This window comes from Sycon ciliatum, chromosome 1 (genome assembly GCF_964019385.1).
Source record: "Sycon ciliatum chromosome 1, ocSycCili1.1, whole genome shotgun sequence".
NCBI classification, from domain to species: domain Eukaryota; kingdom Metazoa; phylum Porifera; class Calcarea; order Leucosolenida; family Sycettidae; genus Sycon; species Sycon ciliatum.
Genome location: NC_088643.1, coordinates 9201691 through 9217940, shown reverse-complemented (window position 1 = coordinate 9217940; position 16250 = coordinate 9201691). Strand labels below are relative to the sequence as shown.

General features: G+C 47.7%; 3 protein-coding genes across 3 annotated transcripts; 1 reads left to right on the top strand and 2 right to left on the bottom strand.

Annotated features, from left to right (window-relative positions):
* Window positions 1–931: 931 nt before the first annotated feature.
* Window positions 932–4435, bottom strand: LOC135812306 (E3 ubiquitin-protein ligase TRIM45-like). The gene has a single exon (XM_065325690.1). It carries the CDS (start codon window positions 4171–4173, stop codon window positions 1882–1884), a length of 2292 nt encoding a protein of 763 aa, XP_065181762.1. The 5' UTR covers window positions 4174–4435; the 3' UTR covers window positions 932–1881.
* Window positions 4436–4862: 427 nt separating this feature from the next.
* Window positions 4863–10088, top strand: LOC135812294 (transmembrane protein 18-like). Its single transcript, XM_065325670.1, has 5 exons — window positions 4863–5035; window positions 7704–7824; window positions 8318–8372; window positions 8737–8830; window positions 9096–10088. Exons 1-5 carry the CDS (start codon window positions 4925–4927, stop codon window positions 9210–9212), a joined length of 498 nt encoding a protein of 165 aa, XP_065181742.1. The 5' UTR covers window positions 4863–4924; the 3' UTR covers window positions 9213–10088.
* LOC135812285 (GDP-fucose protein O-fucosyltransferase 1-like) lies at window positions 9559–16246 on the bottom strand. The gene is made up of 7 exons (XM_065325659.1): window positions 15889–16246; window positions 15329–15447; window positions 14214–14337; window positions 13680–13848; window positions 12201–12396; window positions 11186–11419; window positions 9559–10413 (listed from the first exon to the last, which is right to left on the bottom strand). Exons 1-7 carry the CDS (start codon window positions 16064–16066, stop codon window positions 10252–10254), a joined length of 1182 nt encoding a protein of 393 aa, XP_065181731.1. The 5' UTR covers window positions 16067–16246; the 3' UTR covers window positions 9559–10251.
* Between the last annotated feature and the right edge of the window lie 4 nt (window positions 16247–16250).

Sequence of the window (16250 nt, the reverse complement as noted above, 5' to 3'; positions counted from 1 at the left end):
GAGCAGCCGGGGCAGCCTGAGCGGGTTGGTGTTGTTGCTGAGCCATACTAATGATACTCGAGAACTACGTAACGGGTGAGAGGTCAGGAAACAAAGGAAAGGACGGGGACTACGAAATACAGAGAATATAACAAAGCACGTAAGGTACGAAACACTTCTGACACCAATGTAGTGTCTGCCAGCCTGCTCGTGTCCGAGGCACTTTGGGCTTACAACAGAAAGTGATACAGGCTGACAGCACTAGCGGGAGGAAAACAAGCTCTTGGGCTTAGACTCTTCACTTCATAATTCCACACAGCAATGAGAAAGAATGATGGGTTTATATAGGCCAGAGGGAGAGAGCAGCTGGGAGCGAGTGCAAAAGATTACTAGGAAGACAACTGTTGAAAGATCTAAGGAAAAGCCATTTGAATGTGTGTGAGCTAGGGCTGAACAATAACATGGATTCGGGGAAGAAAGCTGTTGGATGCCTAGAATCTCGCAAGGGATCAAGAGGGTCAGTGATGGGGAACAGACTACACAGGAATCAATGTAATGTATTAGTATAGCATGAACGCAATAGGTCATGCGGCCGTACCGGTCTTGCAAGCAGGGCTATCTAGTCCTAAGTGGTTGCGCGTGAGAAGCACTTAGCTAGAATGTTCCTGTAACTACTGGTAGAGACTTGGCTGTGGGATCACTGACAGTCAGGGATACTACACAACCAGCGAAAAAGCTTTTATTTTAAGTCAAAACATTGCCGGACCTTATAGGACCCGGGGTATACTCCCTCGTTATGTGTCGCTGGTGACATTTTCGTCTCTCCCCTTGTTCCATTGTTTCCACTGCAAAACTGCAATGACAATTATTATTGCCCATTTAGCAAATAACATCATCCAGTAAATGCGAAAAAAATCAATGCAGCAGATGCACAACAGAAAAACAGTTCAGGAACCGGAAGGCGAAACCCAGTTTTGTCCATCAGAAAAGAAGAAGAAAATTTTCACGGTCCGCGTGAGACTCGGCTAGAAGCCGAGTTTTCCGCATCCGTAGGAACGCCACCACCCTTCAAGGATCAAGGCGCAGATGCAGCTCCTAAGGCCACCAGAAAAGAATATCCTGAAACAGGAGACAAGAAATGGCTACAGTGCTTCTAACTAAATCTTAAACTGTGCAGTAAAAAGTGTTGAAAGAGTTGGTTTAAAACTGACAGAAAGCAGCACTAAATATTTGTTAGGAACTTAGGATGGCTCCAAAGCACAAACCAGTAGCCTCCCATCTCGGTAGGTGTGCGCAACTTTGGACTGTCGAGTGGGAGAACTTGTATAGCCACGCACAAATACGTCTTGGTAACTCAAATATGGAGGGGTTCCGGTTCACGGAACGACATTGCACTTGTTACTTGAAGGAATTAGGTGACTTGAAAAGGAGTGTCACCAGAAAACATTATTTGAGCCAAGTGAAGCATGCAAAGGGAAAAGGCAGCAAAAAGGGAGCCACTGGCTCGCTGCGCATGCTCGGGCCTGAGTGCTGCAAAACGGTGCACGCGATGCGTGCAGCAAGACATCAGCATGACGTCAACAGGATGTAACACATAAACAAATAAAGACATAATAATGAGCGTAACGCGGATTCGTGATGCATATTCACAACACGTAAATGGATAAGGAAAGCCTACAGGGGCGAAGGTATGAACAACGAAGACAAATCATGTGACAAGCTAAGTTAGTCCCACAGCAACCAAGCCTTTTGTCAACTGTTACTGGACAATGACGAGACCATGTGGTCTAACTACAACATGCGTGTATCTCAGAGTTCCCCACACTGGCAGCTATTGTGCCATGTTCTGTGATGATTCAAGCAAAGAGCAGAGCAGAACAATGCCCTGCTAGCAGTAATCACTTAGGCGGCTGGACAGGACAGGAAGGCATTCCCGGTGAATTCTGCCGACAGCCACAGTGCTGGGAGAATGGATTCAGTATGCACTTTACAAAATCGAAGCCCTCGCCCAACATATGCTCGCGCACCTCTGCCTCCCCGCCCTCGTCTACCTCCTCGTCTACCACGTAGTACTGTACCACGTAGTACTGTACCATACGAGTAACTTCTTTTCTTGACATGCATTTTTTCCTGGATACGTGCTGCTCCCAAGGCGTCGTTGATGTCAACATCCAGCGACAAAATGCTCAGTGCTGGCTGCTGAATATCAATCACACACGCCACATTGCAATTGGGTTTCGTGACAACCAGGAGATCATCCTCAGCGATGTAGACCAGGCTTAACACCTCGCCGCTGTGAAACCTGAACTGGGCGTTTGAATCTTGATCCGCACACTGTTGTCCACCGACGAACACCATGCCAGTTGAGAATAATATAACAGATGACCTCACGACATCTTCAGCGAAACCGACAAGTTCAAGGCGGTCTTGTGCTTCTCCAGCTTGCATATTCACGATAACTCCAACACCAACAGCAGGGTCGGAGATTGGAGCTTTCCTTGGAATGCCAGCCTGCTCAAGTGTAATCTGCCATTTTATCACAGGCTTAGCTGTTGCTGTCTCCTCGCTAATCAGGATCAACCTGTCGGGTGTTGACCTCTCTCCATAACACTGTGGTTCTTGGAAGGCAGAAGGCGGGACTCTGGAGAGTCCCGATATATCCCGTCGCTGCACAGGCTTCAATTGAGCGTGCATGCCAGTTGATGACAGATGAACGCCCGTATAGGGACATGTAGTTGTGTGATGCTCCCGCGTCGATAACGATATGCAAACATGACCAAACTTCCATGGCGGTTGTACGAGAGTGAAAAGGGCTGGCGAACCAACAACGTGCAGTCCACTGATGGTGGCACTCACAGAATAGTCGCCTGGTTCGCGTCCTTGGCTGAACTTCACTACTGCTTTGGAGTTCTTGATAGTTACGTCGCTCCCTGTGTAGACCTCGCCTTCGGGAATAGCAATAATCGAACAACTAATTGTACTTTCAAGGACATTTGATGTAGGGTGTCCATTAGCATCTGCCAAGTCAATAGTGAATGTGAGAGGCACGCCGGCGCAGCAGTTCTTAGGCAGACCCAAGCTGCTCGTTCCGCTTGCAGCCGTGGATGTTACTCGACCAAACTCCTCCACAGCCTCCTTCAAATCGGACAGGTCCACCACTGCTGATAGGGACCCGTCATCGTGCGCCAGGATGGACTTTTCCTTACAATCCTGTACCAGACTCTTCAAGCGACTGTCCACAACGCTCTTCAGGATTAGCTGCTGTGATGGGCTGCCACATTCCATTGTAGATTTAGCAAACACTGATGCATAAACTACCTTCTCTTGCAAGGTTTTCAATGCTATCTTCTGATTCTCCAGAGCGACGCTCTTGTCTTGGTAGACTTTGTCAACATCTGAGAGGAGCTCTTTCAGTCGCGTGTCGACCAGGTGCTTTACTTCGCTGGCAGCCCTCTCCATGTCCTGGCTGGTTGTGTGGAAATTGTTGGTTAGTGTTTCCTGGGACTGTTCGATTCTACTCAGGGTGCCTTCAAACTGCTCTACCATCTTATCTAACTTCAAAATATCCTGACGGTTCTTGTTTTTTTTAATGGCATCCGATATGAAGGTGTAATGGTGGGATTTATGATCTACCACAACACAATCTCTGCAGATACACTCCGAGCAACTCGCACAGTACAGCTCCAGTTCTTTCTGCGTGTGACGGGCACACAGCAGTGCACTTCGTGCCACTGCCAATTCGGCAACGTCGACATGTCCTGATCCCGCACCGGCATCACCAGCGTTGGCGGATGACTGGAGCTGGGTGAGGGGTATGGTTTGGTGGCCATGAGTTGCTTTGCTCTTCTTGTGACCATTGTGATGGAGAGTGCACAGAAATTGACAGCAGCTCACACAGCGATGACTGGCTACCTCTCCTTCTACACACTCGTCACAGTTGTTCGACTTGCGCGGATCACAGAGTTTCTGCAGCGCCAAGTAGTCGAGCGCCATATAGTCCACCTGCAGAGTGTCCAATTGGCGCGGCGCGACGACATAGCCGCATGTTCCACATCTCAGTGATCCATCTTTGTTCTTTCCTGCACCATCGGCTCTACACTGGGCACAGATCGAGTGCAAGCACGGCAATAGCCTGGCATCTAGCAGCTCACCAGAGCACACACAGCAGGACCATCGGTCCGTCGCTTGTTCCATTGCCTTTTCCGTGACTCCAGCTTGAGCGGCGGAGCCGCCGCTCTACCTCCGGCTCAGTTCAAGTACGAACCGGTAGTTCTTTTGTTTAGCTTAGCTTAGGTTTGGGGAATTCAGCATCTATAAGTACGGAACAGCGGCTCAGCCCACCTGTTTCGAGTTCGAACCGTATACCGGTAAATTACTTATCGAAACAAAATATTCAGGGCACGAACTAACGTTACTTGTGCATGTGCACGGAGGAAACATGGTAAACAAGCGTTGACTTTCTAGATTTCTTCACGGGCGCGACAAGTACGAGACCGTTGTTGACATGGCCGAGCCTTGACTCTAGCCTACAGCCTACAGGTAATTGAAGTATGTAGGGAGGAGTTTCGAGGCTGAGTCAGCATGGTCCCTGGGTCTACCAGGTCTACCGATCAGCTCGTAGCGCCTGCACTAGTGCACTGTACTGCTGCTGCTGCATGACGTGATGACGGGGGGCGCGGCGCGGGCGCAGCGCACTAGCACTGTGTTTATACCATGTTATACGTAGTGTGTATGTGTGTAGATCGTCAGGGCCAGGGAGTCGTAAAAATACGACTCCCTGATACTCGCACACAGTCGCGCACATACCATACCGTAGATCTACGTAGACCATGATGTACCAGGTCCCGCTTTTTGCCAGTTTTTAATTTTTAAATTATTTTTTGTTCATCTTCATGATTTCAGTCTAGACGTCTCTTCTTTTATGACTCACTTTTTCCTTTGAAGAATGGACGAATCTATCCTGTCTATAGTTTCTAATTTCTCTGATAGTGTTTACGCGGCCTTCCAGAATGAGACTGAGCGAAGCTCTGAATTTCTCGTGGAATTCGTCACAGCCGTAAGTGATTGAATCCCTGTGAAATCATTTTTGAAACTTCAGTATTATTATCGTACCTCAAAGGGGGTTTATGGCCAATGTACGCGTACACTAGTTACACTGTACATGCAGTAGTATCTAATGTCAAAGGACTACATGCACACACAATGCATGGTCCTAAAAAAATAGTACAGCAGTCCCTCGTCTAGCCCCCCCCCCCCCCCTTGGGCAAGAGTCCACAAAAAGAAGTGTGGATATTGGAAAAGAAGACTGGTGGATAAATGAAATCCATACTCAGCTACATGCACATATTGACATGTCAGCACTGCATGGCGGCACAACGAACGCATAAGGGATTCGCCTGCTTCACCGGGTGGCGTGTTCCTGAGCGAGTTGTGAATTAGCGCAGCCACGCACTACTGAAGCGTATGTCTGATTACAGTGCATTTCAAAACTATAGACGCGTAGGGTTTTTGAAATATTTCAAATTTGGCTGGAACTTTTTGAGAATAGTTTTCGGAGTATTGCTCAGGATCGCTCCACAATTACTCTCATATAGTTTCTAAAGGATTGGATAACAGATGCCCAATTTGGAAAATTTTATGCACAAAGTGATCACAGATTTCATGTGGTATAGATGCTGGCATAACGGTTTTTGCCTAGGTACGCGTCTATAGTTTTGAAATGGACTGTAGTGACGATGCGCTGCGACCGTAGTGTGTTAGAACCATGACGTTTCACTGTACAATGTTATGGTCATGGTACAGTAAAAATGTAGTGATGCAGCCGATGGTGTTTTCTTCGAACGAATATTCTCCCGAATATTGCTTTGACGAACGAACGAATATACTATATTCTTCGTATGTGCCTCAATCACTTCACTCAATTAGACCCAACATTCACATTGCATACAGAATCATGTTGATAGTCAATACCCACTGGTTAAAGAGCTGTTTTTACCGAAGAACAAGCTTCACAGTTCTCAGAACATAATACTTTTTACACTAGGGAGGTTCTGCTATACATGAAACGTAGAGAAATCACGTAGAGAGCAGGTGTCTGGGTTAGAGTCTATGGCTTCACGTGTTTTGGCTCCAGATTTCTACGCGGAGATGAGGTTCTCTACGTTGTGGCACACGCAGAGAAAATGCATACGGATCTGCTGGGTATCATTCGAGTGCAGGCGGAAAACTGCCAAATATGGAAGGGGGAATTCCCAGTACACATTCCACGTGACTTCTCTACGTGAACGTAGAGCAGAACAGGATTTCTTTACGTTACGGGAACGCGAAGAAAGTTCGCGTGATTCTTTGCGTCGCGTTCCCATAACGTAGAGCAGAACCTCCCTACTATCATCTCCAATACTCTTCAGGAGATCAAGGTTGTAGCTAAATAGCACAACCAAAATTTGCGCATTTTTTCGAATATCGGATTTTGCTGCCTGCATTCGAATATTCTTTCTGGTGTTGGTGTCCTAGAATATTCGAATAATTCGAATAGTCCTGGCATCGCTAGTAAAATCCGGCACTATTTGTGCTACGTTTGGTTAGGCCGCGGTCACACCAAGCGCGATTCAGCCATTCAGCGGAAAAGCGCTTTTTGACGTCATCGTTTCTACAGAAACGGCTGAATTTCGGCTTCAGCCGTTCTCAGCAGTCAGCCGTTTTCGAAGCGCTGAATGGGGCGCTAAATGGATTCAGCTACTTTCAGCCATTCTGGCGCAGTAGCGGGAAAAACAAACTCGTGCAAATCCAAACCGCATCTTGCCATCGATGCATCGTGTTCTGAAATATTCCGGCTTACTGCTATTGTCCTCATCTTTCCTTGTGCGCTTTCTACGAGGCAGGATTTGGTTCGGCAGCGTCAGACAAGGGAGACTATTGTGTGATAGAAGCATGCGCACCATGATATCGGTGCAGAGCAAGATGCAGACAATGGCGCGGAGTCTAGTTTCAGGATGCAGGACTCCCTCAATCTTTCAAACAAACACCCTGATTTCAATGTGGCAATGAAGCTCCTCTCCCAGTACAGTACCAGAACTCTGCTGATTGCCACGTAATATTCAACAGAAAAATCAAATTTAAAAATGAGCGCAAAGATAAAACCTCTCTACAGCACGCCAAAAAAAATTCAGCGGATCTCATGGGTCGATGTGACCAACCGCTTCATTCAGCACAAGTCAGCACTTTCAGCTCGAGCTGGAAACGGCTTGTTTGGTGTGACCGCGGCCTTACCGAAAACAATTGTGCTGGTTTATTTGGATTTTTTGGATTTTGGATTTTGTATTTATAGTGGTGACTATAACAGACAATTGCCTAATAACAATAGACCCACTCGAGGGAAAGATGCAAAAAGATATGAAGAATTAATATAATAGACTACCGGTATTGGATAGGTGATCATGTTCGCATTTTGCATAGCTGAAAGTCATAAGTACTAGCGTGACAAAGCAAGGCATTGGGGTAACAGTTTCTTAAAGCGGGCGAAGTTATCCACACAGCGAGCTATTGAGGTTGCTGGTTTATAAAGTGCTGGATTAAAGAGGGGTGGCTGTATCTGAACATGTGCATGTATGTGTGAGTACACACACACGTGCATGCGTATGCTCTGTGTGTGTACATGCGTGTGTTCACGTGCATGTACATGTGTGTGTGTGTTCACGTGCATGCGTGTGTGTTCACGTGCATAGATTGACTGGACACAGCCATGGCTGATAGCACTGATAGTGTTCCACCTGTCCTGTACGGTGTTCATCGTACTAGCCCGCCATCACGTACTCACCATGCTAGTGCCTCTCTTTGCAGTCTTCTGTGAGTATCTTCAATTGTACGTCTACAGTCTAGTCAGCCTTGCGAATAACGACCCTCGATTGTTTATGAGAGAAGTGTCGTTATTCAGGAGTGGCCGTTACTTGTGAGGTTGACAGTACGCGGTCGAACGGTCACGAAGTCTGAAAATGTTCCGTTATTCGCGAGCTGTTGTAAAAAAAATAAGACTTGTAATAGCCGAGGTCATTATTCACGAGGTTGACTGCACTGTAAATTAATTGGGTCGTGTGGGGTGTAGGGTAGTTTTCTATGAGTAACATGGGCAGCCTATCGGGTAGTATTGCTATGGAAACACTGTAAAAAAAAGAATAACTGCTTTTGCTATGTTGAATGTGAGTACTTAGTATACAGTCGCAGGCAAATCTATGGAAGACCTAGTGCGTTTGAATGTTGTAAATGTCATGCCAGCTGGGTCGAAACATACCGACGTGCATGCCCTTGCTCATCTTGTTTCTTCTGTGTGATTGGCCTGCAGTCGTTCTGTGTGCACCGGCTAGCTACATCAATGAGTGGGCAGCTGATAATCACACGTAAGTACATGCTGTGCGTTTGAAAGGGGGTACAGATCGTGTCTGATGGACAATCTGGTGACATGCCATTTCAAAGCTGGAGAAAATACAACAATTTACAGCGAACATACAACCTCTGTGCTGCTGCACAATGCACGCTATCTTTCGTCATCCCTGCATGCTGTAGGAGATCACAGCTGCCCGCCTCGGTCTATGTGTTACTATGGTCGAATAATTACTGCTGAACATCTCAACAACAGTCAGCCATGTACGACAGTACATGTAGCCGTCTGTTTGCAATGCTGGCAGTGTAAAATAATGTTGTGGAGAAAGCTCAGTCGTCATCATCAAGTGCTCTTTGTGTCCTCTTTGCCTGTTTATGCAGGCTGTTTGCGACTGAGCAGTACTTTGACTCCGCAGGCATGTTTATCTCGATTGTTTACTCTCTACCCATGATGCTCAATGCTATCCTCATATTGGTAAGGTGGAGGACACCTGGATCTGCGTGTCTGCTCTGCTCTCTCTCTCTCTTTCTCTCTCTCTCTCTCTCTCTCTCTCTCTCTCTCTCTCTCTCTCTCTCTCTCTCTCTCTCTCTCTCTCTCTCTCTCCCCGTATCCATTATAAGGACTAGTTTGTCTCTGTGTGAATTCCGACACCTTGAACATGGGCTGGAGAACGTATGGGCTAGAGCTCGAGTTCCTTGGCTGCTCTGGTGCTAAATACTTTCTCTCCTGTGTGTTGCAGGTGTTCATGCTGATTGAGGTCTCCCACATGGTCGTATCGGTGAAGCGCACAGAGCTGCGACACCGCCAACGTCAGCAGGAGAAGAGCAGCAAGTCGGAGTCTAAGAAAACGAAATGAGCTCACACGGCTAAGGCCTCTTCCTTCGCCATTGCCAGGCGTGGTGTTCTCTGGCTGACAAAGTGCCACTCCTGCTTCAGACAGATACCTCAGGTACTCCAGCTCCCAGCACATATATGTAGAAACATCGATCAAGAAGGCAGATCTCCTCCTGGGTGCGTCTGGCACAGGCAATGATTCAGAGGAGCGTTAGAGCTCTCTGGCCAAGCCCAGCAAATGGCGGTGTATGCGCAGTTTCAACAGGCAGCATTTCTGACTATCTGCCACATTCTTGCATTGATTGGCAGAGCAGTGAGCTGTGCTAGGTTGGAGTATCGCATAGCTATTGCCATGTATTGGTGGTGAGTAGCACAAACATGAACTGATTTACTTCAAAGGACATGCACATGGACATGTATAGGAAGTCCGTGTGTTTTATCATGGCATTTATAACACAACGGTGAAATCAGATGATGCGTTACATTGACTGCAGGTCTGACAATGTGCCCGAACGAAACCCATAATAATTCTCATGAATGCTATAACAAGAGCCATACAAAATCTCAGCTTAATAGCGAATTTTTATATCCTCATTTCTAAATTCAAATACTTTTTCAGCAGGTTTTGCTGCCATCCCATTGCAGTTTAGCTAGGGGTTACTTTGGCCTATTGTTCTTGGAAGAAATGTGCAGTGTTTGAGTTGCTGATATCTCATCGTTTGGCCAGCTGCTATGCCACATGCTGAGAGCAAGAAAGCTGTATCTTACTTGAAGCATCTGCTGGAGAGAATCATAATATGGGCATGTTCATTTCATCACGTTGCGTGATGCACATACGAGTGACACCGTGTCGTGCGCAACACGGGCCTTCACCAACAGCATAGCATCAAGAGTCCATCATAAACAAAAATTTATGCACTCTTGATAGCATGGGTAACAGCCACCGTAGTATCCGTCTTGATTGGCTGTTCATACTGAAGTAGCTTCACGCGATGCACTCAGGACCAATCCGATCAGTACTGGGAAAGAGGAAAGGATATAACTCTGAATCTTCACCTCAATTAGCTCACGCCGAAGAACGAGGTCGGTTTCTTGCTCAGCAGCCGGTGACGTGTCACGAACGATGACACCGACGAGACGCAATTGCCAACGAAGTGCTCAGCACGCTGCAGGATTGCCAGCTCCATGTGAAGGTTGCTGGGCTCGTACGTAACCACGGTGACCTGAGGAGCAGAGACAAGGAAACAGATGACAGAAATGCCGACGTGCACTGCAGGTTGGCACGGCAATACGCCGTTCTGCTAACATAGCGGTAAGTATGTACTTCGAAGTACAGTCATGTATGTTCCAAGTTACGGGCGGCAAGTCCTAATCAAGTAGTTACGGGCAGTGCTCGGTCCTAACCACCTGCCCGGATTCGGGGAGTTCTTACCGTACTACCAAGAGTATGTAAGGCCCCAAGAGTGTGGAACTCCTGATACCCTTTCTATGGGGTACGCCGACGGCGAAAACTCACATCAAGTGGTGTGGCATCGCAGTTGTACGTTTCCAGCCCGTTGTTAGCGAGCAGTGGAGTAATAAAAAAGCTCTCTCTCTCTCTCTCTCTGACAGAACTCACTGCGCGTATGCAAGGCCCAACAGCATGATCATGGCAGATGTTCGGATTGCGCGCACGCTATCCTTCGTTTGTCGTAGTACAAAACGTACCTGAGACACGTGATGTGAGTTTTGGTAGTCGGAGACCCCATGTGCAGAGTTGCACACTCTGGGGGGGGGGGGGGAGGGGGAGTTATGTACTCTTGGTACTACATGTACATGTAGTCCACCGTCTAGTGACTATACCATCAATGATTGTGACCTAATAAGTGTTGCAATCCTCAATCCACCCAAAGCCACTTTTTTTCTAAAAAAAAAAGGCAACCAAGCCAGCAGTTGAGTGCCATTCATACCAGGGAGTAGTAAAATACCGGTATTTCACTACTCCCTGATTCATACCTTGAGTGACTTCAGATGCTTGTTGAATTCCTCCAGCATGGGATCACTGTCAGTGGCCACGAACAGATACTTTGCCTTGGTCTTTTTCAGGGCCTTCTTGACATCCTTCAGCACTGTGCTCACTTTGGGCAGGCACATCTCCCAGGTGACCTGGCGTGTGGTCTCATGCGTGCACTGCAGTGATGCCATGTAGCTGTGACGCTGCTCGGTCTTCACATGCGCGCAGGCATTCGACTGTAGGGTGGTAGCGATGATCCAAGAACAAGTGAATCGCCGCATAGACATGTGAACGTACGCATGCACACACACACACACACACACACACACACACACACACACAGCACCAATATTAAAAGCTCGAAAAGCACGGTATCAAACATGGTACAAGTGATAAAGTTCAGTACTTCAGCTGGTTGTGTTTCTAAACACAATTGTATAGCCGGTGGCAACATGGATGTGCGAACATTTTTTCTCACTTCAGTATTAAAAGAGCGTGTCACCATCACACAACAGTACCTTGGCACAGTCAGACCTATTAGCACTTGCTCCAGCAACCTTGGTTTACGCTTGGGTTTCCTAGGAAACGGATCATCGCCAGTACTGTTCACTACGTTTGTCCAGCTTTCGCAATATGTCTCCGGCAGTCCTTTTCGAAACGAACGGTCAACATGATTGTGCATTGAGCTTGTTCATGCGCAATGCATACATGTGAACTACAGACACAAACGGAAGACATACAAGATCTGACTGTGGGTATGGTAGGTGCGGGCCGGCAGCATTGCAACTACAGTAAAACCTGGTTTAAGCGACTACCCCACGGTGCAAGCAAAAGCGGTCGTTAAAGCCAGGTAGTCTTTAGAACCAGATCCCACAGTGTCTATGTAGAACTGTCGGTGCATGGAAGAACGGTCGCTAAGAGCAGGTGGTCGCTAAAGCCAGAGGTCGCCTACACCAGGTTTTACTGTAAATCAAACACATGCATGGTACATGTACAACACAGCACACGCACACGCACCCAGTCAGCTCCGTTTCGCAGGTGAATGCCAACGAAGGGCTTGTCCTTCAGCGCGTCCTTGAGGAACTTCTTCACCTTGGCCGTTACTGTCGAGGACCACTGGAAGACCTTCTGCAGTGGCCAGTACTCTGGCAACATGGGGAAAGAGCCAACAGCGCCAGGCAAGGCAATGACTGGGACTTGATCAGCGGGAAATCTACAACAAAGAAAGAGCAGCAACAGCTTAGTGGAGATTACCTATCACATGGACTCCCTTCAATATAGACTATGTCCTTGGGAAATCCTCAAATACATAATAATAAAACATACTGCAGTTTGTAACTTTGTACAGTAGACTCGTACGCCCAAGAACGCGGCGCCCAAGAACGCCCAGGCTGGAAATCTAAGAACGCCCCAGCCTGGATTTAAGAACGAACTCCAAGATTTTTAAGAACGTGACATTTTTTGGTATTGAGACGTGATCTTTGAGCGCCGGTTTGTTTTGCAAGCGGATTGCACCTTCATGATCTTGTCCGAGTACACGAAAAACAAGTCCGCAACCACAAACTCTTGTCGGGTCCTCGCGAAAACATCACCCAGTGCAGCGCTACATACTACACGTGCATGTAAAGTGTACAACCGGTGCATGTAGCGCAAAGTGCATTGTACATGAGCGTCACGGGTCATGTTGGACGCGTAAGAACGCGAAATAAGAACGTAGCCTGGGGCGCTGAAAAATAAGAACTTTGCTAGGCTGGCCCTCTGAAACCACCGCGTTCTTGGGCGTACGAGTCTACTGTACAACACGTAACCGCAACATACAGCCTGTCACCCAAAAGAAATAATTATTCTAGAACGCATCGGGGTGCCGAGAAAAAATTCTTATTTTATGCTGGGCTTTGCTGGTCCCATGCAAATATTATTCGCCGACTGCTACTAGTGGAATTCGCTTCATACTCATTGTGTCGCTGAGTGTTAAAGAACTGAAGATCGCCTCCACCAGGCCTACGTGCCCCCCCCCCCCCCCCCCCCTATAAACGATTTGACCTCGGTTCAGCAAGTGCATGCGTGGGCCATATGGCATCGAGTGTAGCGATTGAAACGCGCAGTGTCTCCCATGAAGCCAACATTGAATTCCGGCACGCAGACTACTTGTAGTTGTGAACACTGCACGCACATACCCGTAGCTAGCTTCGGGAGTGCAAAGTGTAGGGTCATATCGGGCAAATCAATGCGGCATTTTTGTATCGCACAACTTGCATGTATATGTACCACGCATCAATTTTTGGAGTACACTGTACATTTACCTGTTCCCCAGCGGGGGGGGGTATGTCTCACCAGAGTTCTGCTGTACTTGTAAGTTCATTCCACACACACCTACATGTAGTAAACCTACTTCAGGAGCATTTCAGTGAAGTGGTGCCCCCCCCCTCCCCCCCCCCCCCTCCCCACCCTAAGGTGGTCCAGCTATGCCCCTGCCCACCGTGCCATTCCACGTACCGTTCATCCCACATTGCTTTATCTGTTGGCGACGAAGCGCCGTACGGTAGATGATCATAGGGGTCATAGGAGTCGAACTCGACGCCAAAATGGTCCCAGAACGGGCCGAAGGGATTGCCGTTCTTGTGATTGCACGTCCCCTTGTTGCCTGGAAAACTTCTGCAGTGGCCTGTACAGATACAGGGTACATGTACAAGAAAAGAGCAAGAAATAAGCGCCGAGTGAGCATGCTCAGTGGCAAAAAACAAGTGCACATGTCACTGCTTACCTAATGAATGAATGACCATTTGATGTCCATAATCTATAGCAAAATATGAAGTGGGCAATGACGAAGGCAGCAGCAGAGCCACTACCACCACCGCTTCCACTTCCACATGCACATCGCTAAAGCGATGATAGCGAGCAAGCTATGTTGCAACTTGTGCTCGGACTACCCCATCCAACAGCTTGCAAGACTGATGATGAATTGACCGCCACTAGTGTTAGCCCGGCACACCACTACTACACACATACAATAGCACACAGCGGTCTCACCAATACGAGATCCCTTCGGCCACACGACCGGCGCAACCGTCCTGAAGAACTCCTCCATGGTTATTGCACGGTGCACTTTCTTCAGCCCTTTGAGGGAGAACAATTCAGTGAACTTCCGTCTCTCCTAGGGAAGTCAACGGAACAGAGTACGGTACATCAATCATATTAACACACGCACGAGGAGTGAACTTAAACAGATGGTCTTTTCGAGGAAGGAGGGGAAGAGGGGGGGGGGGGGGGGGGGGGGAGAGAGCTGGTGATGACGAAGTTACCAAAATTTAAGTTACACCAAAAAGATATGGTGTTATACAGTGTGTTGGCCCTTCGTTCATTATCCCAATTTCAGTTCAGGTTTTTTATTTAAAGGAAGCCGCACAGCAATACTACAGACTGCAATCCCCTGCAAAGCCCTATACATGGACATGTACAGGCAACAGCGGCCAGACTAGAGGTCATGCGTGAATGAGGCAATTGCATACTGGTTTGGTTTGCGTTCTACAGAGTGCATGGAGTGGAAAACTGTGCTAGTTTCGGATTGATCTTTGAGTCAGTGGGAAACAATGCTAGTTCGTATTGAGGTTTGAATGGCAAATTTAGGATTGGTATCGAGATTTGAATAGCAAATTTGTGCGGAGGGGCAAACCATACAAACGGTGCTAGTTTTGTGGAAAATCAGTACTAACGTGCCACTTCACCTTAGCCTGGCCACTCCATACAACGCATATCACATGAAGACGCAAGCATGACCCGTATAGATCCTGGAAGATTGGATTTTTGTTCCACCTTACTTGTAAGGAAGCATTGCCTTATCGGGTAAGGAGCACTTTGTGTGCAGACTGTGTAGATCCTGAAAGATGCGTGCTACCCCGGTGGGCACAACGGAATGTACATGTACTTCTGTCGTGGACATTGAAATCTGATGGGATGACCGGGGCCGGCGCCCTCACTGCTTGCAGCACGTGCATGCACTGTAGTTCATGCACACGCTCTAAAATGGACCAGCAGTGCTCGCGGCTGCAAGGCCAGCGCCCTGTGGCTGCTTGACTTCTCAATAGATTTCAATGTCCGCTACTGTAGTAGCTAGAAACACTCTGCAAGTAAGGGGGCTCACGTACAGACGGAAAGCGTCCCTCCGGCGGATAGACGACAAACGGTGGCACCACGTACGTGCGGTTCAGGTCCTTGACAAATGCCAGCGTGCCCAACAGCTGCTCGGCCTGGTTGCCAAAGCGACCTGCAAACCAACCACACACACCACCATCGCCATCACACATATTCATATACACAGGCTCAGTATCTCTGCATAGCGCTAGCTGAGTGTGTACGGCTATGCTGCAATTCCAGACAGCGTGTGTTGATAGTCACCCCAAGAAAAAACTGAACTGTAAGAATACACCCTCATAGATACAGGTACTGCGGTACTGGTGATAGAAATCCAGACTCATGAAAAGAATAGTGCTGGGCAATACGCAATCCACACACTGGTCCGTGCACTCGAACGCGGCGCTACTTTATTCATGAGGTTGGATTTCTCTGGCCAGAATTGTATTTGTACAATGTACATGTAGGTCATTGTTTCATGGAGAGATTGGTAAAGTCACTGAACAAAGGCCTTGGATTTTTGAAATTATTATTTGGCCAACAAAAAAGGTTGCGAGTGCAATGACGTACTTACCCATGCAGGGACAATAGAGAACATAGCCATTCGGGTCTATGTGTTCAGGTAGAGCTTCTCCCACTTTCAAACTGCCATGGGCCCCTGCAGTATTGAAACTGTCGCCAGCGTCACCGAGTCCATGCGAGGCGAGAGAAAGACCCAAATTCACTAACAGCCAAAGGAACCTAAGCAACATTATCAAGGGGCGATCTAGAGCAGATGTGAGGGAAGCGAAGTTACGAGCTACTGTAACAGTATGTAAAAGCCTAAATCAGTATGATTGTAATGACGCCAAAAATACCAGAGGACCTTCGATCCGGTATAGTAGCCAACTCGTTTGCTCCCAATCCGAGCTCCGGGCAATGAGCATAAAGTTATTT

What these genes read in the sequence shown, in the direction of transcription:
- LOC135812285 (XM_065325659.1), bottom strand. Translation starts at nt 16,066, where the DNA reads ATGTTGCTTAGGTTCCTTTGGCTGTTAGTGAATTTGGGTCTTTCTCTC. An exon ending in CGGAGGGACGCTTTCCGTCT is followed by an intron (nt 14,338 to 15,328) that starts GTACGTGAGCCC and finishes TGACTTCCCTAG; the next exon opens with GAGAGACGGAAGTTCACTGA. An exon ending in AAAGCAATGTGGGATGAACG is followed by an intron (nt 12,397 to 13,679) that starts GTACGTGGAATG and finishes TCTTTGTTGTAG; the next exon opens with ATTTCCCGCTGATCAAGTCC.
- LOC135812294 (XM_065325670.1), top strand. Translation starts at nt 4,925, where the DNA reads ATGGACGAATCTATCCTGTCTATAGTTTCTAATTTCTCTGATAGTGTT. An exon ending in TCGTGGAATTCGTCACAGCC is followed by an intron (nt 5,036 to 7,703) that starts GTAAGTGATTGA and finishes TCACGTGCATAG; the next exon opens with ATTGACTGGACACAGCCATG. An exon ending in TCAATGCTATCCTCATATTG is followed by an intron (nt 8,831 to 9,095) that starts GTAAGGTGGAGG and finishes TGTGTGTTGCAG; the next exon opens with GTGTTCATGCTGATTGAGGT.
- LOC135812306 (XM_065325690.1), bottom strand. Translation starts at nt 4,173, where the DNA reads ATGGAACAAGCGACGGACCGATGGTCCTGCTGTGTGTGCTCTGGTGAG.